The 23,718-nt window shown below is 41.4% G+C and overlaps 1 protein-coding gene across 1 annotated transcript in view; it reads left to right on the top strand.

Moving 5' to 3' along the window:
- LOC149186531 (uncharacterized) overlaps positions 1 to 23,718 on the top strand; it is a 311,171-nt gene that overhangs the window by 103,824 nt on the left and 183,629 nt on the right. Inside the window, exons 10-12 of the mRNA XM_089409379.1 lie at positions 831 to 951; positions 1,095 to 1,135; positions 1,280 to 1,409. Coding sequence (XP_089265505.1) covers positions 831 to 951; positions 1,095 to 1,135; positions 1,280 to 1,409 — 292 coding nt within the window. The remainder of the gene's footprint in view (positions 1 to 830; positions 952 to 1,094; positions 1,136 to 1,279; positions 1,410 to 23,718) is intronic.

Here is a 23,718-nt window from a genome sequence, read left to right as displayed (position 1 = left end):
ATTGTGCTATAGCAATACTCCTCACTGAGTATTACTTTGATCATCTGACATCGGTCCCTGATGCTAAGCCTGCTGCCCACCATCTGGCTGGAAGGAAAAACTCTACCAATCATTTGTGTTTAGAAACACATATAATTAGTTAAACGAAAAACCTCATACGATGAAATTTGTCACCAAAATAATAGGCTTACCTAGGTTGTTACATACATACATGGTCTTACTAGCATCATTTACATTATAAATTTTGCATAATGGGTTTACAATGACTCAGAAAGATGATGGTTGATGATCTTGATCTTTCGAAAAAATTGGGAGAACTGCTTCCTTGGAACCTTGACAAAATGTGTGCAACAAGTATCACTACCCCATACCATGAATTCACACCCAAAATCCACACATTGATTTTAGCAAATGGGTTGCCAGCAAATATTTGGTTGTTAATTTTGTATTTACAACGGAGAGGCAAGGGTATGTAAATGAAACTCACATTTTTTGGAATACACAAGCAAGTCCAATGCTTCTCTCTTTATTTCCGGTGTGAAATTTATGCTATTGTTTTTGCAATTTCTGGTATCAAAGACATGAACTCCATTGCAATTTCTCTTTGTAGGTTTTCATTTACATAATTTTTTATTGTTCATTTGTTCAATTTTCTATCATTTTAACATGTTTTTTATATTCTTATTGTTGTTAAACCATCCCATGTTTGGTTGCATTAATCTTTGTATCAAATAGAGAAGACCGAGCCATTGGTTTAGGCATAAGTGGATTGTTTTAAATTTCTTATCTATTTTTAATATTATACTAACCATTTTTTGTTTGATGAGCAGGTCTGACCAAGAGAAGATGGTATTAGTTGATATGCACTTGAAACCTGGCCATCCTTGGGAATATTGCCCAAGGACAGCCTTACGAAGAGTTGCAATGACATTGGAAGAAGAATTTGGCTTGGTACTAGAACTTGATTTCCTTAATGTGGACAAAGAATTCATCACTTGCTATTAGTCTTGATTTATAGAAATTGCTAATTTTTTGTTATGTAGCCATATTTAATCGAAATGTGATTTGCGACCTTGAATATTTTCATTGTATAGGTTGTGAATGCTGGTTTTGAGAGCGAGTTCTACATTTTGAGGTAAACAACAAGTTGTGAATTTATTGAGCTTTTGATAAATGAGCAATTTGATTAAAGAAGCAAAATATATATAATTGTAGTTACTTAATAGGTTTGTATTTTTGTGTGAGTGAATGGTGTTTCTGTTAATACTTCATGGTGCAGGGAAGTTAATAACAAGTGGGTTCCTATTGACTTGACACCATACTGCTCAACTGTAGCATTTGACGCTGCAACTCCTGTTCTATTGGAAGTTATTAAAGCTCTCCAAAAGATGCACATATCTGTAGAACAGGTATTTCAGTTACTAAGAAATTAAAGACTTAACTTATCTTCTTTACATTTTGATTGTAACTATGTGGGTGTATGGGTTTGCATTATCCATGCTTATAATGTTTTTCCAATTAATTGAAAATTGCTTAATTAGTGATTATGTATAGGATTGTATCTATCCATTCTTATAGTGTATTTCTATTAATTGAAACATGCTTAATTAGTGATTATATATAGGAAACGTTAGAGAATATGAAAATAGTCAATACACAAGCTAATCTTTTAGATGTTTCACACAATAGTAGTTGTTGACTTCATTAGTGTTATAAGGTTGGCAATGTATACTAGGTTACCATGAATAAAAAGAAACTTGTTAATGGATAATTAACTATATTGTGTTCAAGATGATAAACAAGGCTTTAATGAAAGGAAACAAAGTTTGATTAAGATATACCCCTTATCTAGACACTAGCAGCTGTTTTGGAAAGGGCTTGTTGTTAATTTTCGCAAATGCGGTCAAATTCCACCTTGGACAACTCAAATGACTTAGATATGATTGCATTAGATTCCTTTTTCAAGAGGACCAAAATCAACCAAAATATCACCCAATTTGGTCAAGCGGAAGTAGAGTTATGAATTATTTTATTCATACATGTATTATGGAATGGGTCAGCTCTAACAACATGGGTAATTTCTTAACCCCAAGTGAAACCTCATGAAAACCTATAAATAGAAGAGACCTCAAGCTCATTTAGACACACATTCGATCAAGCCATCTTCTCTTCTCTTTTTGTCTTGGTTCACATAGGTCTGTCGGAGGAAAGTTCGCACAAGGGTCCACAATCTCAGGGTCGAAGCTCGCACTAATCTATGGCTTTCTAGCCCTGGACACTAGCACAAAACTGGGAATTTTAGTCCCTGGACGCTAGCACACAAGCCTATGAGAGCGTCTAGAGACCCATAGACGTTGGCACAAAAGCTTATGAGAGCATCTAGGGTTCTAGAGGCAGATCTGGAGGTGTCGGTCCCCAGACGCTCACACAGAGTTGTCCTGAGAGCATCCGGTGTGAAAATTCGAAAACCCCGAATCACTACTACAACAACTGATTATATTTCTCCTACTTAATCAAGTTATTTATGGTATTATACGGTAAACATCGAAATAAATACAACTACAACCTTCACAATTTAAATAATATGCATAAATAAGAACTAAGAAAGAAAGAAATAGCACACACAAGTGACACCGTTATTTTTGGATAAATGTCCCCAGAAAAACCCAATGTGGGAAAATCGGTGCAGCAGCTGAGGGTGTATTATTATGCAGTAATTTCTAAGTACAATTCTTTGGATGCCCAAACTGGCAATCCTATATAGAGATCTAACTAGACAAAAATATAGTGAGATGATCTCGCCCTGCCACTGGAAAATCTGGCATTGGTCTGCACTGGAGATGAGCTTTTGCATCACACCCATGTAGTTGTTGCATCATTACTGTTGGGACTTCAGTGCACCTCCTCTCGATCCTCTGCTCACTGGAAACTTCGGCCCTCTGGCCTCCCGGTCTCACACCCTAGCTTCGACACTAGATCCCCACTGTTCCCCAATAGAAATACAAACTTCGTTTAAAGCTCTGGGCTACCACGACATAACTCTACGCTGCCTCTATGTTGCCTAGCACTACCTCTCTGAACTACTCTCTGCTCTCTCTGCCTTGCACTCTCCGGATCAGGAAAACTTCCTACGGAAAATTATCCCTGCCCCTCACTATAAGAAATATCCTTGATCACCTTCTTCGACAACTGTTGCGTTGCTCTCTTGAGAAAATCAATCTCTAATCTCTCACCCGATGTGTCTTCCAAATGCCCATCGAAGTCCTTATAATCTTCTCGTTGAGTAATCAATGGCCCAAATTAGATTCTAATCAATGGCTCAGATCATTTTGGCTTGATCCTCGTCTTCTTCTAGAAGTTTCACCATCAGTTTAATTAATACCCTTTAATTATTTTAATTTCCTAAGTTTAGACTTAGGCATCCATTAAAAATAATTAATTATTTTAATAAAACTATCTCCATGTGAAATTTCTCAAAATGATTTTTGGGTATTCTGGAATACATGTGTCCTAGCCTCCCTGCAAATTTTGAGGCTTAGAGCACATCCGATGCTACCAGAAATCAACACTCCCTCTTAGCGAGGAATGTGCTCTAGTAATGCAACTTGTTAAAGCATTACCTTGACTTTGTAACAATGCTGCTAATGTTTGACATCACTGCCCACCAACTATTGTGCAAATGCTGCATCTGTGTTGTTGTTGACTCTGAACACTGTTGCCAACTACATCTGCACTGCAACTCTTCTCCAACTATTGTTGCTTCCTTCTGCAACAACTACAATGGAAAAACATAGAAAATACTAAACAGTTGTTAAGAATTATGCATCTGTTGCTGGAGTGCTGCTAGTCTCTAGTTGACCCTTTGAAACCTCTGCGTTGCTACTGAATCTACACTATGCCAACTTCACTGCTGCCAACTCTTCTCTTCGGTGCTCAGTCTTTGGTGCTCCTAGCCACTGCAACTGTCACTCTAGCACTCCTCTGCACCAACTGACATTGGTCCATCCTGCTACTTCTGATATGGGCTCCCATAGCAAGGTATTGTTCCAAGAGGTGGACTCCTCAAGGATCTTGCCCATATACAGTTCCTTCAAACTATAATACTAGATCACCCCACCTCTCCCCTTGAGGTATTTGAGCAATCATGGCAAACTCCTCCTCGATATTTGTAGTTGCAGCCTACGGATCATGTTTCTCATCCTTGTCCTTCTTCTTGAGAGGACACTGTGTAGCGTAGTGACCAAATTCACCGGAAACGTTTGATCTTTGAGACGTCCTTCTTTTGCCTCTGCTGCTCCTACTGCCCCTTTGATTCAAGGGCTGCATTCTTTTCCTCCTCCTTGGGCTTCGTCCCACTACTACTGCTGCTATCAAGTTTTCACTTGACTAAGTCTCACCTCATCTCTTCCTGCTGAAGAGATGCCAACATGCCTTCCCAATCCAACAATCTCTCTCTTGTGAAAATTCCTAGATCTAACAATCTCAGGAATCATACTGCAACCAACTGAATCTACTTCAAAGTTCACCTAGATTGTAAATTACATTACAAACTTATTTTAGATTTATTCTTGAAACATTGAAGTAAATTACTGAAGCAACCTACACCAAATTAAATATGATTCTCAAACATAGAAACTGAGAAAGGAAATACAAACACATAGGACACCATTATTTTTGGAAAAATGTCCCCGAATAAACCCAACCTAGGAAAATCGGTGCAGCAGTGAGGGTTTCATTTTATTATGCAGCAGTGAAATCTGAGTACATCTATGGATGCCCAACAAGCAATCCAAACAGCAAGAAAATCTAGCAAAGATATTCCCTAAGCAACCCCAACACTCGTGTTGTGTGCACTTGCGTTCTTGCACTTGCACGTTCCTGCACTTGCACATTCCTGCACTTGTACATTCCTGCACTTGCGAGTTCCTACACTTGCATGTTCCTACACTCACGCATTCCTGCACTCGTGTGTTCCTGCACTGGAAATAACTCATCATCTTGCCACTGCCTCTTCAGATCTAGAAATCTTTCTCTGGATCACTGTCCCTGACCCTCTACTGCAAAAGAACTCTTCGATCAGAATTTCCTCCTGAGAACTTCTCACTTTAGAAATTTGATCTCTTGATCTTTGGCGTGTTTTCCAAATGACCCTCAAGCCCCTTCTTATATGTTCTTGTTGGACAACCAATGGCCTAGATTAACTCCTAATCAAAGGCTCAGATCGTTTTGACTTGATCTCTGTCTTTTTCTAGAATTTTCACCCACAATTAGATTAATACCCATTAATATTTTAATTTTCCTAAGTTTAGACTTAGGAACTCCATTAAAAATATTAATTATTTTAATATAATCGTCTATGGGTGGAATTTCCCAAAACGGTTTCTGGGTTCTTTGGAATGCATGTGCCCAAGCATCCCTGCAAAATTTGAGGCTTAGATCACATACGATCATACCCTAAATCAACACTCCCTCTTAGCTAGGAATGTGCTCTAGCAATATACTGCTACTGCATACTGCTCTGACTCTGAAGTAGCATCCTCTGCGTTTCTGATGTCTGACATGCTGTCCACCAACTACTGCGTTGTTGCTGCTACTGTACTGCTTCCTTTGACACTACCACTGCCAATGCTACATCTGTACTACAACTCCCTCTCAAATGTTGCATATGTTATGCTACTAGCACTGCCACTGCTAACACTGCATCTGTACTGCAACTCAGTTGCTGAGAGAAGCAACTAAAAACACCCAAAATTGGATAAGTATCTCGTGGCTACACCTCGGTGCTGAAAGCTTGATTTCTGCTAGCCCCACGGTATCTTCTAAAGCCACTGCACTGTTGATGCTCTTCACTGTACCTCCATTACTGCTGCCTCTCTGCTCAGCATTGCTCAAGTTCTGGCGCTGCTAACTAGTGCCTCTGTCACTCCAACACTCCATGGAACCAACTAAAAAATCCTCCATCCCGCTGCTACTGATCATGGGCTCCCGTAGCAAGGTGGTGATAGAAGAGGTGGGCTCCTCAAGGATCCTGCCCATTGGTAGCTCTATCGAACTATAGTTCTATATTGGCCTACCTCCCTCCTGGAGGTATCTTGGCTGTCATGGAGAACTCCTCCTCTTGTTAAATCTTTGCGGCTGCAACCTTAGGATCGTGCTTCTCATCCTTGTCCTTTTTCTTCAAGGGACACTAGGATGCATAGTGGCACATCTCACCACAGCTGAAACACTTCACCTTGGAGATGTCCTTCTTTCATCTCTATTTCCCTTACTGCCCCTTATATGCAAGGGTTGCATTATCCTCCTCCTCTACTTTGGGCTTTGACCCACTGTTACTACTGCTTCCGTCAAGTTTGACCTTGACCAGGTCTCTCCTCAGCTCTTCATGTTTTAGAGCTGCCCACATCCCATACCAATTAGGCAATGTTGCTCTGCCTAGGATACTCAGGACAAAGACTTGCCACTCATCCGAGACAGAATTTAGGGCCAATCTCACTAACTCCAAATCTTGAGCTGTATGCCCCACAGCCGACAACTCATCACAGGTCTCCTTCACCTTCGTGAGGAATGGGTTCACACATTCCCCCTTCTGCATCTGCGCAGATCTCAACTTCTATTTCAAGTACATCTTTCGCTGCTTAGAAGATCCCTAATACAATGTGGCCAAAGCATCCCACATCTCCTTAGCAGTTGCTCTGCTAGTAACATGGCACACCACGTGATCCTTGACTCCATCCAGGATCATCCTCTTGGCCTTTTCCATTTCAACTATGTACTTCTTCAGCAGATCTGCATCCACAGGGACAACTACCTCACTATTAGCATACGTCTTGAGGGCATGCTCATCTATAGGAAGGACATTCTAGCCTTCCAGATGATGTAGTTGGAAGCTCCTTCCAACCTGTCGTGATCCCTCAAGCCACTGGTTGCCATATCTTCTGAAACTATCGAACAACTCCCTCTTTCTCCTTACTTCGTAGCTTCTACAATGGCTTACGCACTCCCCAATGGAGCTTGTAAGTATGTTGCTCCTCTACTGCTCAGCAAATGAGAAATATTGATTTCCTCGGTAAGAAATCACTGAGAAAGTATTCCCTCACTATGCGATTTTCTTCCTTCTTCTGACAACGTTTTTGCCTAGCACTCAACTTGCAGAAAATTGCATCCCTCTAGCTCTGCACTGATGCTCTGCGTGGTTCCCTATGCCTTGGAAAATTCTTGATCTGACAGTCTCACCTCTCTGTCAGCTCACTTAGAGAGAGACACCCACGAAAATATAGCCCTCCTGGCTAGAAGTGCTCAATCCCTCAGGGGATTCAAACTGCTGCTTGTTGAAGCATGTTGGCCGTTGCTTGAGTGCTAGATTTTCTCTTCCTGTTTCACAACAACGGCTCTAATACCATGTGAAAATTCCTAGATCTAACAATCTCAGGAATCCTATTGCAACCAACTGAATCTACTTCACCTAGATTGTAAATTACTTTACAAACTTATTTCACATTTCTTCCTGAAACATTGAAGTAAATTACTGAAGCAACCTACACCAAATTAAATATGATTTTGAAACATAGAAACTGAGCAAGGAAATACAAACACGTAGGACACTGTTATTTTTGGACAAATTTCCTCGAAAAAACCCAACTTAGGAAAACCAATGCAGTAGTGAGGGTTTTATTTTCTTATGCAGCAGTGAAATCTGAGTACAACTATGGATGCCGAAATGGCAATCCAAACAACAAGAAAATGTGGCAGAGATATTCCCTAAGAAACCTTGACACTCATGTTACTTTCACGCGCGTTCGTGCACTCGCACATTCATGCACTCGTGCGTTCCTGCACTCGCACATTCCTACACTCACGCGTTCCTACACTCGCGAGTTCCTGCACTTGCGCGTTCCAGCACTCACGAGTTCCTGCACTCGCGAGTTTCTGCACTCACATTCTTGCACTAGGAATAAATTAGCCTCTTGCTACTACCTCTCCTCATCAAGAAATCTTCCTCCGGATCATTGTCCCTGCCCCTCTACTGCAAAAGATCTCTTCAATCAGAATTTCCTCCTGAGAACTTCTCACTTCATAAATTTGATCTCTTGATCTCTCGATGTGTTTTCCAAATGACTCTCAAGCCCCTTATTATATCTTACTGTTGGACAACCAACGACCTAGATTAACTCCTAATCAAAGGCTAAGATCATTTTGACTTGACCTTCGTCTTTTCCTAGAAGCTTCACCCTCAATTAGATTAATATCCATTAATATTTTAATTTTCCTAAGTTTAGACTTAGGAACTTTGTTAAAAATATTAATTATTTTAATATAATCATCTCTGGGTGGAATATCCCAAAACGGTTTCTGTGTTTTTTGGAATGCATGATCCCAAGCCTCCCTACAAAATTTGAGGATTAGAGCCATAGAAAATTTTAGGGGCGAATGTTCGCCCTTTGGCGAAATTAAGGGGTTTTAAATTTTTAGTGGGCGAATATTTTGTATCATAGTACATTTTTACAAATCACCTCAAATAGCCCACCTTATTTTAAGGGAGAGGGTAAAAAAGGTAAATTTAGCCCTTGAAATTAGGAGTTACAACCTTCCATTCGCCCATTTTCAAGAATAGGTTTTATTTAAGTGAATCCATTCGCCCATTTTCAAGAATAGGTTTTATTTAAGTGAATCCTATGGGCCAAAGGCCCAAATACCATATTTATAAAAGAGCTATGGTAAATTAATAAAAATATAAATAAATGAGAGGTATGGTAAATAAATAAAACATTTTTTATATTTACTCCATAAGTCACCTTATATACATGCGAGGGTGTAAACAAATAAAAATATAAGTAAAGTGGAGGTATGGTAAATAAATAAAACGTCCTTTTATACTTACTCAAAAGGTATGATAAATAAATAATAATATAAATAAACTAGACGCATGGTAAATAAATAAAACCTCTTTTTATATTTAGTCCATAACCCTCCTTCTATTTATGAAGGCTCAAGAAAGAGGTTTTATTTAAGTGAATCCTATGGGCCAAATACCATATTTGTAAAAGAAGTGTGGTAAATTAATAAAAATATAAATAAACGAGAGGTATGGTAAACAAATAAAACATTTTTTTATATTTACTCCATAAGTCACCTTATATTTACAAACACTCAAAAAATGCGTTATATTTAGGTCAAACCTATGGGCGAAATACTATGGGACAAATACCATGGACTAGATTGTTATTAATACCATGCAAAAAACATTATTAACCCTAATATTAGTATTAATAAAAATAAAAATGGCACATGGTATTGACCCATGATATTCACCAAAATGGCACATGGTATTGGCCCATGATATTCACTTGGAATGTAGCCTATTTAAATGGGGGAATTAAACCAACATAGATCCATCTTTACTCTGGATCTACTAACACCCAATAGGTATCAAATATCATGATATGCAAACTAGCATAGAGTGAAAAAATATTTGATCCGATCAAGAGTAAAAATGGATGATGTAATTTAATGTATGTTAAACATTTTAGCTTGGTTAAAATAAAAAATAAAATAAAAATCAACTATTAATTTTATTAATTTTTATAAATTACTAATAGTAATTTTTAAGCTCCGGGTTTATGATAACCCATGGTATTGACCCATGGTAATACCATGGTATTCATGTGAGCATAGACTATTTAAAGAGGAAATTCTATCATCTTAGATCCATCTTAATTCCGGGTCTACCAAGTGCTCAGAGGGATAAATAGATTTCATCCCCCTAAGAGTGGTAGATGTGGAGTTAAGATGGATATAGGTTGGTTTTTATGATAATCAAGATATTAAATAGACTTAGGAAATTATATTATAAAAACATCTTAAGGTGAATGGTTAAAGCATAGACATTGGACAAGTATATTTGTATACTTCTATTTTAAACCGAAACAAATCCAGGGCTAAAAGGAATGGATTGATTGCACTAGTCATCCTTCTATAACTTTCCAACATATGTTGGAGTAAACAGATTGTAATTTGGGTAATTTTTCTAATTGCAAACAGGAACATACTTGTGTATTGGCAGGGTGGTTACGAGGTCCCTATAAGTGATGAATTTGAATTTTTCTTGGTTTTATATATAGTATTAGGTTTTTTCTCATTCTTTCTATGAATGGCACGGTGAATTTTATCCTACACCCACTAGGTTATCGATATGTAATTTCGGTAATTTTGATTTCAAAAGATATTTTAAAGAAATGCAATGATTTCATTTATGTATTCAATAAACACAAGATTTTATAATTGAGTAAAATATTCGCCATGCCTGGTGAGAGATTCGCCAAAAAATTATATATACATATCATATTATTGATAAAATCACCTTCCATTTTTCCTATATACCATGGAGATTCGCCCATTTATTATACATGTAAATTTAGGGGGGGTTCTTAAAATTTTCCCTGATTAGAGCACATCCGATGCTAACCAAAACCAACATCTCTACCCAAGATACTCTTGACAAACACTTGCCATTCTTCTGAGACTTAATTCAAGGCCAACCTCACCATCTCGGTGGGATGATGTTGATTTGGGGTAGCATCAGATGTGCTCTAGCCTCGAAACTTGGTGGAGAGGCTAAGGCACATGAGATCTCCAATACCCAAAAATGGTTTGGGCAGATTCTAAATAGGTTGAGAGATCTTAAAATAATTAATATTTTTAATGGAGTCCCTAAGTCTAAACTTAGAGAAAATAAAATATTAATGTGTATTAATATAAAACTGTGTTAGAATGGTCCAAAAGTCATGGATCAAGCCAGAATTAATCTTAGCCATTGATTAGGGACTTAATCTCGACCATTGAATTGTCAACGAGAAAAGTATAAAAGGAGGCTTGAGGGTCACTTGGAGAATACACCGAGTTGATCAAGATTTTGATTTTCTGGGGTAGGGTTTGCTGAGGAAGTCGAAAGAGTGATCATAGTTGCAGCTAAGGGGCAGTGAATACAGAAGCAGAGAGCCAGAGATAGTACCAAGTGGGTCAGCACAGAAGCCGGGAGAGAGGGACGCAAAGCCAGCTAGAGGTTCATGAAGAGCTAGCTAGGGCTCACGCAGGTGCAGCCAGGAGCTGTGCAGTGCCTCAGAGAGCCAGCATAGGTGACGTAGAGGCTCTAAGGGCTAACACATGGCGAGCTAGGGTGACGCTGGGAAGATGCTAGGCTAGAAAGGGCTGACGCAGTCCCTAGAGGCTGACGCTAGGATTTTCGTGGGGTAGATTGGAGCTGGGAGCTATCGGAGTGTTTATCCATGGTTTCAGCCGGAATATTTGCTTCTAAGTAGAGAGGTACTACTGTCGAGATTATTTTCTGTTGGTGAGCCAGTTTTGGCACCCAGATTGTATTTAGAACTGCGTAATAATAAAGCCCTCAGATAGCTGCACCAATTTTCCCGCATTGGGTTTTTCCAAGGAAATTGGTCCAAAAACAACAATGTCACTTGTGTGCTTGTTTTGTTTCCTTCAGTTGATGATCTGTAATGGGTTGAGCATGTACTTGTATATATTTTCAGTATTTACATGGTAAATAACTTGTTGATTAATCAAAACAAGTAGGCAGAAATAAATCAGAAAAGTACATGAAGGGTTTCTAACAGTTAGACTTAGAAATTCCAACATGGTATCAGAGCATGGTTGCAGATCATAGGAGAACTGAGGACATCAACCGAGAAAAGCAGTAGCAACAAAAAATAGTTGTCCTGAGTGATAGAAGTTGTTCCTAGCATAGAAGCATCAAGGAAGGGGTGACGCAGTGCCTACATCATCAAGTTTGAGCCGGGAAGAGGATCAGCGCAATGGCAGAGGGGAGCAGACTCGGCCTACGCAGTGCCCAGTCATCTTTCTCAGTCAGGAAGGATTGACGCCTGTGGCCAGGAGGTGTAGATTTTGCTGGTGCCAGGATTGCGCAGAGCCTAGAAGCTCTAACCTTCAGTTGTTGGGGCTTAGGAGGTTGTGGGTAAATTGCAGAGTGAAGCTGGTGGGGTACTGTAGTCAGAACAGTACCTAACAGGGCAAGACTAAGGAGGAGGGAGTTGATACCGAGGATTTATAGCCAAGAAATCCAGATCAGTGGTGCAACTGCACTAATGATCAGACTGGGGGCATCTCGACATTGGCAGAAGGATTTCCAGGAGGGAAATCGAGGCTCATAGGGAGTCACACCAACTAATTCCAGGAGGGGAGTAGAGGAGCAACGAGATGGCAGTGAACAGGGTAAGAGACTAGGACAGACTGGACGGAGCCTCAAACTTCGTAGTCTGAAAGGCCATAATCTTGTCTGTTCTAGACAGGAATCATGTCAAGCACTTCACCTTGAGGACGATAGCAATCCCAGTTGACCCAGCTAAGAACAACAAGTACGAGGAGGCAATGGCGAGGGCCAAGAGCATCATCCTTGATGGGGTCAAGGACCATGTAGTACCACATATTTCCAAAAAGGACACGACAAATGAGATGTGGGAGGCCCTAAAGAAATTGTACCAGCACACTTATGTGCAGAGAAGGATGCTACTATAAAATCAACTGCGATCATACTAGATGCAAAAGGGAGAACAGATTGACATCTTCCTCGGCTGATTGAAGGAGATCTGGGATTAGCTGACTTCCATAGAGGCCACGCTGGATCAAGAATTGATGGTGAGAACAGCCTTGAACGTAGTCTCTAAAGACTGGGAAGTGTTTGTCCAGAGCATACTGGGCAAGGTGACCGTTCCAGATTGGGAGGAAATGTGGGTGTCTCTTCGCCAAGAAGAGATCAAAAGGCTAAGCAAGGCGAGAAGCAATGACAAGGGGATCAGAATCAAGAAGGAGGAAGAGAAGGATGTTGCCCTAGCATCTGAGGGAAAGCAGGAGAAATGAAAGAAGAAGGACCTCTCCATGGTCAAATGCTTAAATTGTGGGGAACTGGGTCACTATGCGAGCCAGTGTCCAAGGAAGAAAAGCAATGGAGAGGCTTTCAAGACCAAGGCTGCGCCAGCAAGGGCGGAAAAGGAAGTGGAGATAGATGATGATTGTGCCATGAGTGCTCACATGCCACTTGAGAGGAAGTGGGGAGACATTGAGCTGTAGTCAGATGAACTACAGGCGATGAGGGGCAGGATCGTCGAGGTACCCCACCTCTTGGATTATACCTTGCTACGGGAGCCCCGACGAGGAGTAGCAGTACTGCCGGATGTCAGTAGAGACGGATGCAGATGAAGCATCAGAGGGAGATACAGTTCAGGATTCCTAGGATGGCATGAGGCAGCAGTGCGAGATGCATAGAGTTGTTCAGCAACGTAGAGGTCAGAGAGGGAGCACTTGTTAGTGGCAGAGGGAGTTTCAGCATCGAGGGTGTCTCTAGCCTGATAGAGATGTCAGAGTTGGGAGATTAGTTACTTACTTCTCAGTAACTGAGATGTAGTGCAACAGTTAGTAGTGGCAGTGGTAGTGATATGGGCAGCATGATGCAACATGATGAGAGGGATTGTAGTGCAGATGCAACAGTGGCAGTGGCAGAGCCATGGGTAGCAGCACAGGTGTAGAGGGAGTTGTTGTGCAGATGCAACAGTGGCAATGGCAGGGCCATGGGTAGTAGTACATGATGCAGCAACTTCAAAGGATGTTGGACAGCAGGCCTAGCATCAGCATAAGGACCGATGTTGGATGATCAAGGTAATGCTCAGTTAGGAGTATTACTAAAGCACAATCCTCGCTAAGAGTGAGTGTTGATTTTGGGTAGCATCGGATGTGCTCTAGCCTCAAAACTTGGTGAAGAGGCTAATGCACATGAGATCTCCAATACCCAGAAATGGTTTGGGCAGATTCTAAATAGGTTGAGAGATATTAAAATAATTAATATTTTTAATGGAGTCCCTAAGTCTAAACTTAGGGAAAATAAAATATTAAATTGTGTTAGAATGGTCCAAAAGTCATGGATCAAGCAAAAATTAATCTTAGCCATTGATTAGGGACTTAATCTCAGCTGTTGAATTGTCAACGAGAAAATTATAAAAGGAGGCTTGAGGGTCACTTGGAGAATACATCGAGTTGATTAAGATTTCGATTTTCTGGGGAAGTGTTTGCTGAAGAAGTCGAAAGAGTGATTAGAGTTGCAGCTGAGGGGCAGTGAATACAGAAGCAGAGAGGTAGAGATAGTACCAGGAGGGTCAGTGCAAAAGCCTAGAGAGAGGGACGTAGAGCCAGCCAAAGGTTCACGGAGAGCTAGCTAGGGCGCGAGCAAAGGCAACCAAGCGCTGCACAATGCCTCAGAGAGCCAGCGTGGGTGACGCAAAGGCTCTAAGGGCTGACGCAGTGCCTCCAGAGGCTGGCGTAGGGTGAGCTAGGGTGACGTTAGGTAGACGCTGGGCCAGAAAGGGCTAACACGGTCCCTAGATGCTGACACTGGGGTTTTCATGGGGCAGATTGGAGCTGGGAGTTGTCGGAGTGTTTATCCGGTGTTTTAGCCAGAATATTTGCTTCCAAGTAGAGAGGTACTATTGCCGAGATTATTCTCTGTTGGGTGAGCCAGTTTTGGCACCTAGATTGTATTCAAAAATTGCATAATAACAAAACCCTCAGATAGTTGCACCGATTTTACCGCATTGGGTTTTTCCGGGAACATTGGTCCAAAAACAACAGTGCCACTTGTGTGCTTGTTTTGTTTCCTTGAGTTGATGATCTATCATGTGTTGCGCATGTACTTCTATTTATTTTCAGTATTTACATGGTAAATAACTTGTTAATTAATCAGAACAAGTAGGCAGAAATAAATCAGAAAAGTACATGAAGGGTTTCTAATAGTTGGACTTAGAAATTCCAACATGAGGCACTGATCCTACAACTGCCAACGAGTCTCAGACCTCCTGAAACTTCGATAGCAATGGATCAATGTGTTCTCCCTTCTGCATCCTCGTGGATCTCATTTTCTCCTCCAAGTACATATTTTGCTGCTCAGAAGGTCCCTAATACAACATAGCCAAGGCATCCCACATCTCCTTGGAAGGCCCTTTTCCGGCAATGTGACATACAACATGATCCCTCACTCCATCGAGGATCAACCGCTTGGCCTTCACCATTTCATCCTTGTACTTCTTGAGTGGATCCGCATCTGTAGGTTTAGCTACCTCGATATTGACATAAGCTTTGAGATTATGCTCATCGAGAAGGCAGGAGATCCTGGCCTTCCAGATCACATAGTTGGATGCTCTATCCAGCCGATCTTGATCTCTCAGCCCATTAGCTACCATCTCGGCTAACAAAATGTCAAACTGCCTCCTCTCTCCTTTACATTGCTGCTAGGTTGGCCTACACGCTCCTTGTTGGAGTTATTAAATCTGCTCCTCTCTACTGCTACACAGCGATTGAGAAATTGAATTCCTTAGCTAGGAATTCTCTAAGGAATAAATTCCCTCAAAAAGTGTCTCCTTCCTTCTTCTGACATCTTTCTGCCCTAGCAACTGCTGCAAAAAACCACGTCTCACCTGAAGACCTCTACGTTGAAGTTTCTGTTGCGTTGCTCCCTCTGCCGCTGACAAATTTTGATGTAGAAATCTTACCTCTCTGTCAACTCATTCAGAGAGAGGTCTTCCTTGATTTCTTTCCCTCATGACCTAGACCGCACAGTCCCTCCCTCCTTCTCTTCAACATTGGGCTATTCCAGTCTTATCTCTTGCTTCACCTACACTCTGATACCATGTGAAAATTCAGAAAACCCGAATCACTACTGCAGCCACTGATTATATTTCTCCTATTGAATCAAGTTATTTACAATATTATATGGTAAACATTGAAATAAATACAATTGCGGCCTTCACAACTTAAATAATATTCGGAAACAAGAACTACGCAAGAAAGAAATAAGACACACAAGTGACACCGTTATTTTTGGACAAATTTCCCCAGAAAAACCCAATGTGGGAAAACCGGTGCAGCAGCTGAGGGTTTGTATTATTATGCAGTAATTTCTTAGCACAATCCTTTGGATGCTGAAAATGGCCATCCTATACAGAGATCTAACTGGACAAAAAGATAGTGAGTTGATCTCACCCTGTCACTGGAAAATCCGACACTAATCTGCACTGGAGATGAGCCTCCTTGTTGCCTCTGCACAGTACTGCATCACACCCACGTAGTTACTGCGTCACTACTGTTGGGACTGCGTTGCACCTCCTCTCGATCCTCTACTCACTGGAAACTTCAACCCTCTGGCCTCCCAATCTCCTACCCTGGCACTGGCACTAGATCCCAACTATTTCCCAGCAAAAATACGGACTCCCTCTGAAGCTTTGCAATGCCACAACATAGCTCTATGTTGCCTCTATGTGGCCTAGCGTTGCCTCTCCAGACTACTCTCTGCCCTCTCTGCCTTGCACTCTCCGGATCAGGAAAAATTCCTCCAAAAAATTATGCATTCCCCTCACTGCAAGTAATTTCCTCAATCACTTTCTCTAGCAACTGTTGCGCTGCTTTATTGAGAAAAAATATCTCTGATCTCTCGCCCGATGTCTCTTCCAAATGCCCATCGAAGTCCTTTTTATAATCTTTTCATTGAGTAATCAACTGCCCAGATTAGATTCTAATCAATGGCTCAGATCATTTTGGCTTGATTGTCATCTTCTTCTAGAAGTTTCACACTCAATTTAATTAATTCCCTTTAATTATTTTAATTTCCTAAGGCATCCATTAAAAATAATTAATTATTTTAATAAAATTGTCTCTAGGTGAAATTTCCCAAAACGATTTTTGGGTATTTTGGAATACATGTGTCCTAGCCTCCCTACAAATTTTGAGGCTTAGAGCACATCCGATGCTACCAGAAATCAACATTCAGGAGGTCTTGAACGCATGGACAATAACTATAAGAGAGCATCCAAGTGTTTTTGAGCAGATCTGGTGAGTTGGTCTTCTGACGGATGCACATAATGGTCTAGGAGCGTTCGGGCTGCCATAGACACTGGCATACAAATCACAAAGAGCATCCAGGTCTGATATAAACGCTCACACAACTCCTCCTCCCTGTGTCTGAGACTCATAGATGAAATTTCAGTATTCCGAAGATCCCGCTCAGTGACAACAATGTTTAGCAGTGTTCAGATCGGTGACAAAAATATTCAACAGTGTTCAGATCAGTGACAACAATATCCATCAGTTGACTTCAGCCATCAGTATGAGCGTTTTGATTTCAAGCTTGATTAGATCTGTTTCATGGATATCATAGTTGTTTTGTTGAATAGATAAAGTTATGGATCATTGTACTCTCTTTTGCTGAATCATTTGATGACGATCTAAGAAGAATATTTGCACGGGTTTTCCCCATATTGGGTTTTTCCCTGGCCTTGGACCAATCCTGGTGTCTCTATGTGTGTGCATGCTTTTCTTATATTGTTCCTTTTATGTTCTGCTGCATTGATGATGATGATGTTGTTCCTTCTATATAATTGCATATGCTGATGAATAATGGTGTAGATCTGAATAATGTAATGATGATATGGGGTGAACTTAATGTAATATTGAAGAAATGCAATTATCAAAGCAAATAACAATGTAGCCCTATGAAAATTAACTTGGTATCAAAGTTGGGTTGAAGAGAATCCATGGAGATCACTCTGATGACGACACCTTTGATGGAAGCAAGAAGAGGATGGTGAAGACCTAAAAGAATTCTAGGGTTTGAAGAAAACCATAGGTAACTTGGTTATTAGGGTTTGATGGATTCTATGAGGTTAGGGTTGGAGAAAAAACCCCTGGTTTATGGAAACAATATGTTGAGATTGCAACAAGATGATGGAGCTTAGTGAAAAGAGTCGCCTTCACTAAGTGGGCCCGCATGCTATTTTTGGCGCAAGTCTATTTTTAGACTATGTCTATTTTTAGACATATGGATCATGTCTATGTTTATGGATGATTGATCAAGTTGGGAAAAATAGATGGACTTCTATTTTTGATGAAAGTGTGAGTGATCAAGTCTATTTTTAGACTGGCTGTCAAAAATAGAAAAGTCAAATATTATTATCTCACAATAATATTTGGACTATAAACTTAATCTTATTCTCTTGGAGCACTTCAGTTTGAGCTACGGAAGTGGCACATGCAGCTGTCAGAAGGAAATTCGTTTTTCTTATGAGTCAGTTGAGTTGTTGCATGCATGAATTCAGTTAGAACTCAAGTGAGTTGAGTTTAGTGGACTGGAGGCACAGTTGATGGAGTTGTGTTCAGTTTAACTTAGTTAAACTGGTTGTAGTTAGTCTAACTGCAGATAGACTAATGATGAGTTGTTAAACTAATTATTAACTCATAATACAACTAAAGAATACATCAGTTAACTCAGTTGCATGTCAGTGCATGTTCAGTTCAACAGGGACAGGTGGTAGAGAATCAGATTGCTATCAGTTGTGACTATAGTTGTGCACCAGATCTTGCACAATCAAAGGATTGAGTATGCCAATGAGTTTGCTCACATATTTGGCCCGCATTTTAGCCTTTGCTCACGTCCACAAAGAGTGAGTGACTTTTTTGCAGGTGAAAATCGAGTTTGGGAAACAATTCTCATCAGTTCTTGAGCAGGTATTGAGCAGTGGAGGCAGGCAAGCAGTGGAAGAGATTTGGAGATCAGATCTAAGCTGTATTGTGTGTAACAGAGGTGGAGATACTTGTGAGAAGTATTATGCTGTGTAATGTTACATGATTCAATCAATATAATATACAGATAGTTGGGGTTTTTAGTGAGATGCTTTCCCCGGGATACATACTGTGTTAATGAGTTTGATTGATGCTTCTATGTGCGCCTGTGAATGTTTCTGCTTCTGTAAATTGATGATCAACGTAGAGGAGATTATGTATTATACATGTTCCGCTTATAATTGTATGATCAGGATAATCTCTGTGAATATGTGTTAAATTATTCAAAATTTCTACATGGTATCGGAGCTAGATGATTTGTAGAAAAAGTTTCTACATGGTATCGGAGCAGCTTGATTTGTAGAAGAGATTTTTACAGGATATCAAGCGAGGGTTGATCGGAGCAGTTGATCATCAGATCTACTATTCAGGAAGTGTTTACCTTCTATTTCTTCAGGCAGAGTCTGTAATCGGGCCAGGTAGCCTCTGGATTCATCCTTCCTTTGGAAGGTGAGATATCCGGTGAATGCCCATACAGTCAATCTCTGTACGAGAAATATTGTGTTCTCACGAATCTTAGATCGGAAGCAGTTGAGTTTGAGCTGGTGGAAATCGAATTTTGCAACAGTGTTGTTGAAATGTCTTTCAACGGATTGCGAATGTTATTCCAAAGCAAGAGCGACCTGGCGCTCAAGGATAAACTCAGTAACAATAAAGATGAGAATGGATCTTCATCAAAGGTATCTGATGAAGAGAATCGTGCTTTGGCTGCCAAAGCAAAGAAGGGGAAGAACGAGAAAGCTTCTCAGTCTGGTACGAAAGGCAAGAAGCAGGATATGTCCAAGGTGAAGTGTTTTCACTGTCACCATCATGGACACTATGCCACGAATTGTCCGCAGAAGAAGAAGAACAAGCAAGCTGCTGGATCTGCAGGGGGAGAGGCCTTAGCTTCTCAGTTTGAGCTTGATTTTTCATTGATCGCATGCTTGGTTTCAAGTGTGATGGGATCAGTGTGGTTCTTGGACAGTGGTGCGTCTTTTCACATGATGGGAGATAGAGATTTGTTCTCTGATCTGGAGGACAAAGATCTTGGAGTGCACATCGAGATGGGCGATGATGGTAGATACAGTGCGACCGGTATCGGTACCATTTCCTTTGAGAGGGAGTCTGGTAAACCCTTTGTATTGAAGGAAGTCATGCATGTTCCAGGATTGAAGAAGAATCTCATCTCAGTGGCGATGTTAGAAGACAAGGGGTATGATGTTGTTTTCAGCGAGGGAAAGGCCTTCCTGCGCAGCAAGACAACTGGTGAGACCCGGAAGATAGGGGTTCGAGTGAGGAACCTTTATCAGTTGCATGTAGATGGATGCGCAGCAATGGCAGGCAAGGCAGAAGGATTGGTGAGCCGGGATGATGGCGAGTTGTGGCACAGGAGATTGGGTCACCTTCACCATGGAGCCTTGAAGATACTGCAGCAGATCACTACAGGGCTTCCTAAAGGCACACTTGCGCAGTCAGATCAATGCAAGGGGTGTACTTTGGGGAAGTTTGTGAAAGCCACCTTTCACGAGAAGGATAGTCGCGCCACGACGATCCTTGAGAGAATTCACACAGACGTGTGTGGACCTTTCTCAGTTGCTTCGACAGCAAAACACAGGTATTATGTGATTTTTGTTGATGATTTCTCTCGTAAGTGCTGGATCTTCTTCATGCAGAAAAAGAGTGAGACATATTCAAAGTTCTGTGAATTCAAAGCACTGGTTGACAAGGAGTCGGGGAAGAAGGTGAAGGCTCTTAGGAGCGATAATGGTGGTGAATACATCTCGGACGAGTTCAAGGATTTCTGCAAGGCAGAAGGGATTCGTAGAGAGCTCATAGCTCCCCATAACCCACAGCAGAACGGGGTAGCTGAGCGGAAGAACAGAATGATTGTGGGTGCTGCACGGGCAATGTTGCATGATCAGGGCCTACCCCTTCACTTGTGGGTGGAAGCATGCAATACAGCAGTTTATGTGCAGAACCGTTGTCCTCATAGGATACTTGGCATGAGTACACCCGAGGAGGCTTATTCTGGTAAGAAGCCTGATCTTTCTCATTTGAGGATTTTTGGTGCTAACGTTTACATGCATGTGACGAAGGATGCCAGAAAGAAGTTGGAGCCGACTGCAGAGGTTGGGATATTTGTGGGGTACACTGATACGCCCCACAACTATCGTGTGTATTTGCCAGACAGTGGTAAAACTGTTGTGCGACGGGATATAAAATTTCAGGAGGAGAAAGCCATGAAGTGTTCGCTTGAGAGGGAGCTACACTTGCATGCAGATGAGGAGCTATTAGTTCCTAAGGATGAGCTTCAGGACGTGGATCAGCCACAGGACGAGGTTCATGGAGTGGAAGAGACCACTCATGCAGCGCCAACCATCAGAGGGCGAAAGTGCTTGACAGAAGCTGAGCGACTGGCTCAAGATGCAGAGAAAGTTGTAGGACCACCTACAGCCCAACGCAGGCAGAGACAGTCACCTGATCGGTACACTGGATACATGGCTCTTATGAGCAAGTGTGTTGTGACTGAGCCATCCTCTTTCGAGGAAGCTGTGGAGGATCCCGCATGGGTAGACGCCATGGTGGAAGAGTATGATTCTATTGTCAGAAACAGTGCATGGGAGATTGTTCCTAGACCGGAAGGGAAATTAGTGGTAGGTTCGAGATGGATCTACAAAGTTAAGCAGGCAGCTGACGGGAGTGTGGAGAAGTACAAGGCAAGATTTGTTGCCCGAGGCTTTTCACAGATTGAGGGGATCGATTATGAGGAGACCTTTGCACCTGTCGCAAGGTATTCTTCCATACGGACGATTCTTGCTCTCTCAGCGCAGATGGGATGGCACATTCATCAGATGGATGTGAAGACTGCGTTCCTCAACAAAGTCATTGAGGAGGAGGTGTACATTGAGCAACCCGAAGGCTTTGAAGTCTTCAGTAGCGAGTCGCATGTGTGCAGGCTCAAGAGAGCGTTGTATGGGTTGAAGCAAGCACCACGTGCTTGGTACACACGGATAGACAGCTATTTCACAGGACTTGGATTCTCCAAGAGCGAGGCGGATCCGAACCTATACCAGATTGTGGTGGAGGGTAAGTTGCTTATCATTGTACTGTATGTTGATGATTTGATTCTAACGGGTGATGAGCTGTTGATACTGTCATGCAAGAAGGATCTTGCTACAGAGTTTGAGATGAAGGATTTGGGCCTCCTTCACTATTTCCTAGGATTGGAAATATGGCAGCGCAGTGGTGGACTGTTTGTTTCTCAGGGCAAGTATGCTCGGGAGATACTGGAGAAGTTCAACATGCATGGCTGCAAGCCTGTTGATACTCCTCTTCCTGGAGGTTGGAGGAAGGAGGATGCCACTTCGGGAGAAGAAGTGGATGCCACTGTTTATCGACAGTTGGTGGGGTCGCTGATGTATTTGGTCAATACACGACCTGATATATGCTATGCAGTTAACCAGCTTTCACAAGCTATGGTTAAGCCTACCAAGCTCTTCTGGAAGGCGGGCAAGCATGTATTGCGCTACTTGAGAGGTACATCGGGATATGGTTTGTGGTACAGACAGGAGGATGAGGTGAAGCTATGTGGCTTCACGGATGCAGATTGGGCAGGGAGCCCAACGGACAGAAAGAGCACATCAGGAGGGGTCTTCAGTATCGGATCGACAGTAGTTTCTTGGTACAGCAGGAAGCAGAGATCTGTGTGGATGAGGATGATCCTGGTTGGGTTTTTCGGGTCCAAGCACATCAGGTACCATCATATCAGAGATTGTGTGCAGCGGAGGATCATGTTACTTTCGTACATTCCAACGGAGGATCAGGATGCTGATATTCTGATGAAGGCTCTCACCAGGAGCAAATTCGAGTACCACCGAGGCAGGATAGGGGTTGATGATAATCCATATCTTGTCGAGAGGGAGTGTTGAGATTGCAACAAGATGATGGAGCTTAGTGAAAAGAGTCGCCTTCACTAAGTGGGCCCGCAGGCTATTTTTGGCGCAAGTCTATTTTTAGACTATGTCTATTTTTAGACATATGGATCATGTCTATGTTTATGGATGATTGATCAAGTTGGGAAAAATAGATGGACTTCTATTTTTGATGAAAGTGTGAGTGATCAAGTCTATTTTTAGACTGGCTGTCAAAAATAGAAAAGTCAAATATTATTATCTCACAATAATATTTGGACTATAAACTTAATCTTATTCTCTTGGAGCACTTCAGTTTGAGCTACGGAAGTGGCACATGCAGCTGTCAGAAGGAAATTCGTTTTTCTTATGAGTCAGTTGAGTTGTTGCATGCATGACTTCAGTTAGAACTCAAGTGAGTTGAGTTTAGTGGACTGGAGGTACAGTTGATGGAGTTGTGTTCAGTTTAACTTAGTTAAACTGGTTGTAGTTAGTCTAACTGCAGATAGACTAATGATGAGTTGTTAAACTAATTATTAACTCATAATACAACTAAAGAATACATCAGTTAACTCAGTTGCATGTCAGTGCATGTTCAGTTCAACAGGGACAGGTGGTAGAGAATCAGATTGCTATCAGTTGTGACTATAGTTGTGCACCAGATCTTGCACAATCAAAGGATTGAGTATGCCAATGAGTTTGCTCACATATTTGGCCCGCATTTTAGCCTTTGCTCACGTCCACAAAGAGTGAGTGACTATTTTGCAGGTGAAAATCGAGTTTGGGAAGCAATTCTCATCAGTTCTTGAGCAGGTATTGAGCAGTGGAGGCAGGCAAGCAGTGGAAGAGATTTGGAGATCAGATCTGAGCTGTATTGTGTGTAACAGAGGTGGAGATACTTGTGAGAAGTATTATGCTGTGTAATGTTACATGATTCAATCAATATAATATACAGATAGTTGGGGTTTTTAGCGAGATGCTTTCCCCGGGATACATACTGTGTTAATGAGTTTGATTGATGCTTCTATGTGCGCCTGTGAATGTTTCTGCTTCTGTAAATTGATGATCAACGTAGAGGAGATTATGTATTATACATGTTCCGCTTATAATTGTATGATCAGGATAATCTCTGTGAATA

The sequence above is a fragment of the Pinus tabuliformis genome, chromosome 3_1 (assembly GCF_031772625.1).
Source record: "Pinus tabuliformis cultivar Carrire ecotype Pingquan chromosome 3_1, CPIR1, whole genome shotgun sequence".
NCBI lineage: Eukaryota > Viridiplantae > Streptophyta > Pinopsida > Pinales > Pinaceae > Pinus > Pinus tabuliformis.
Note: the sequence above shows the minus strand (reverse complement) of the source record. Positions and strands in the feature narration are given on the sequence as shown.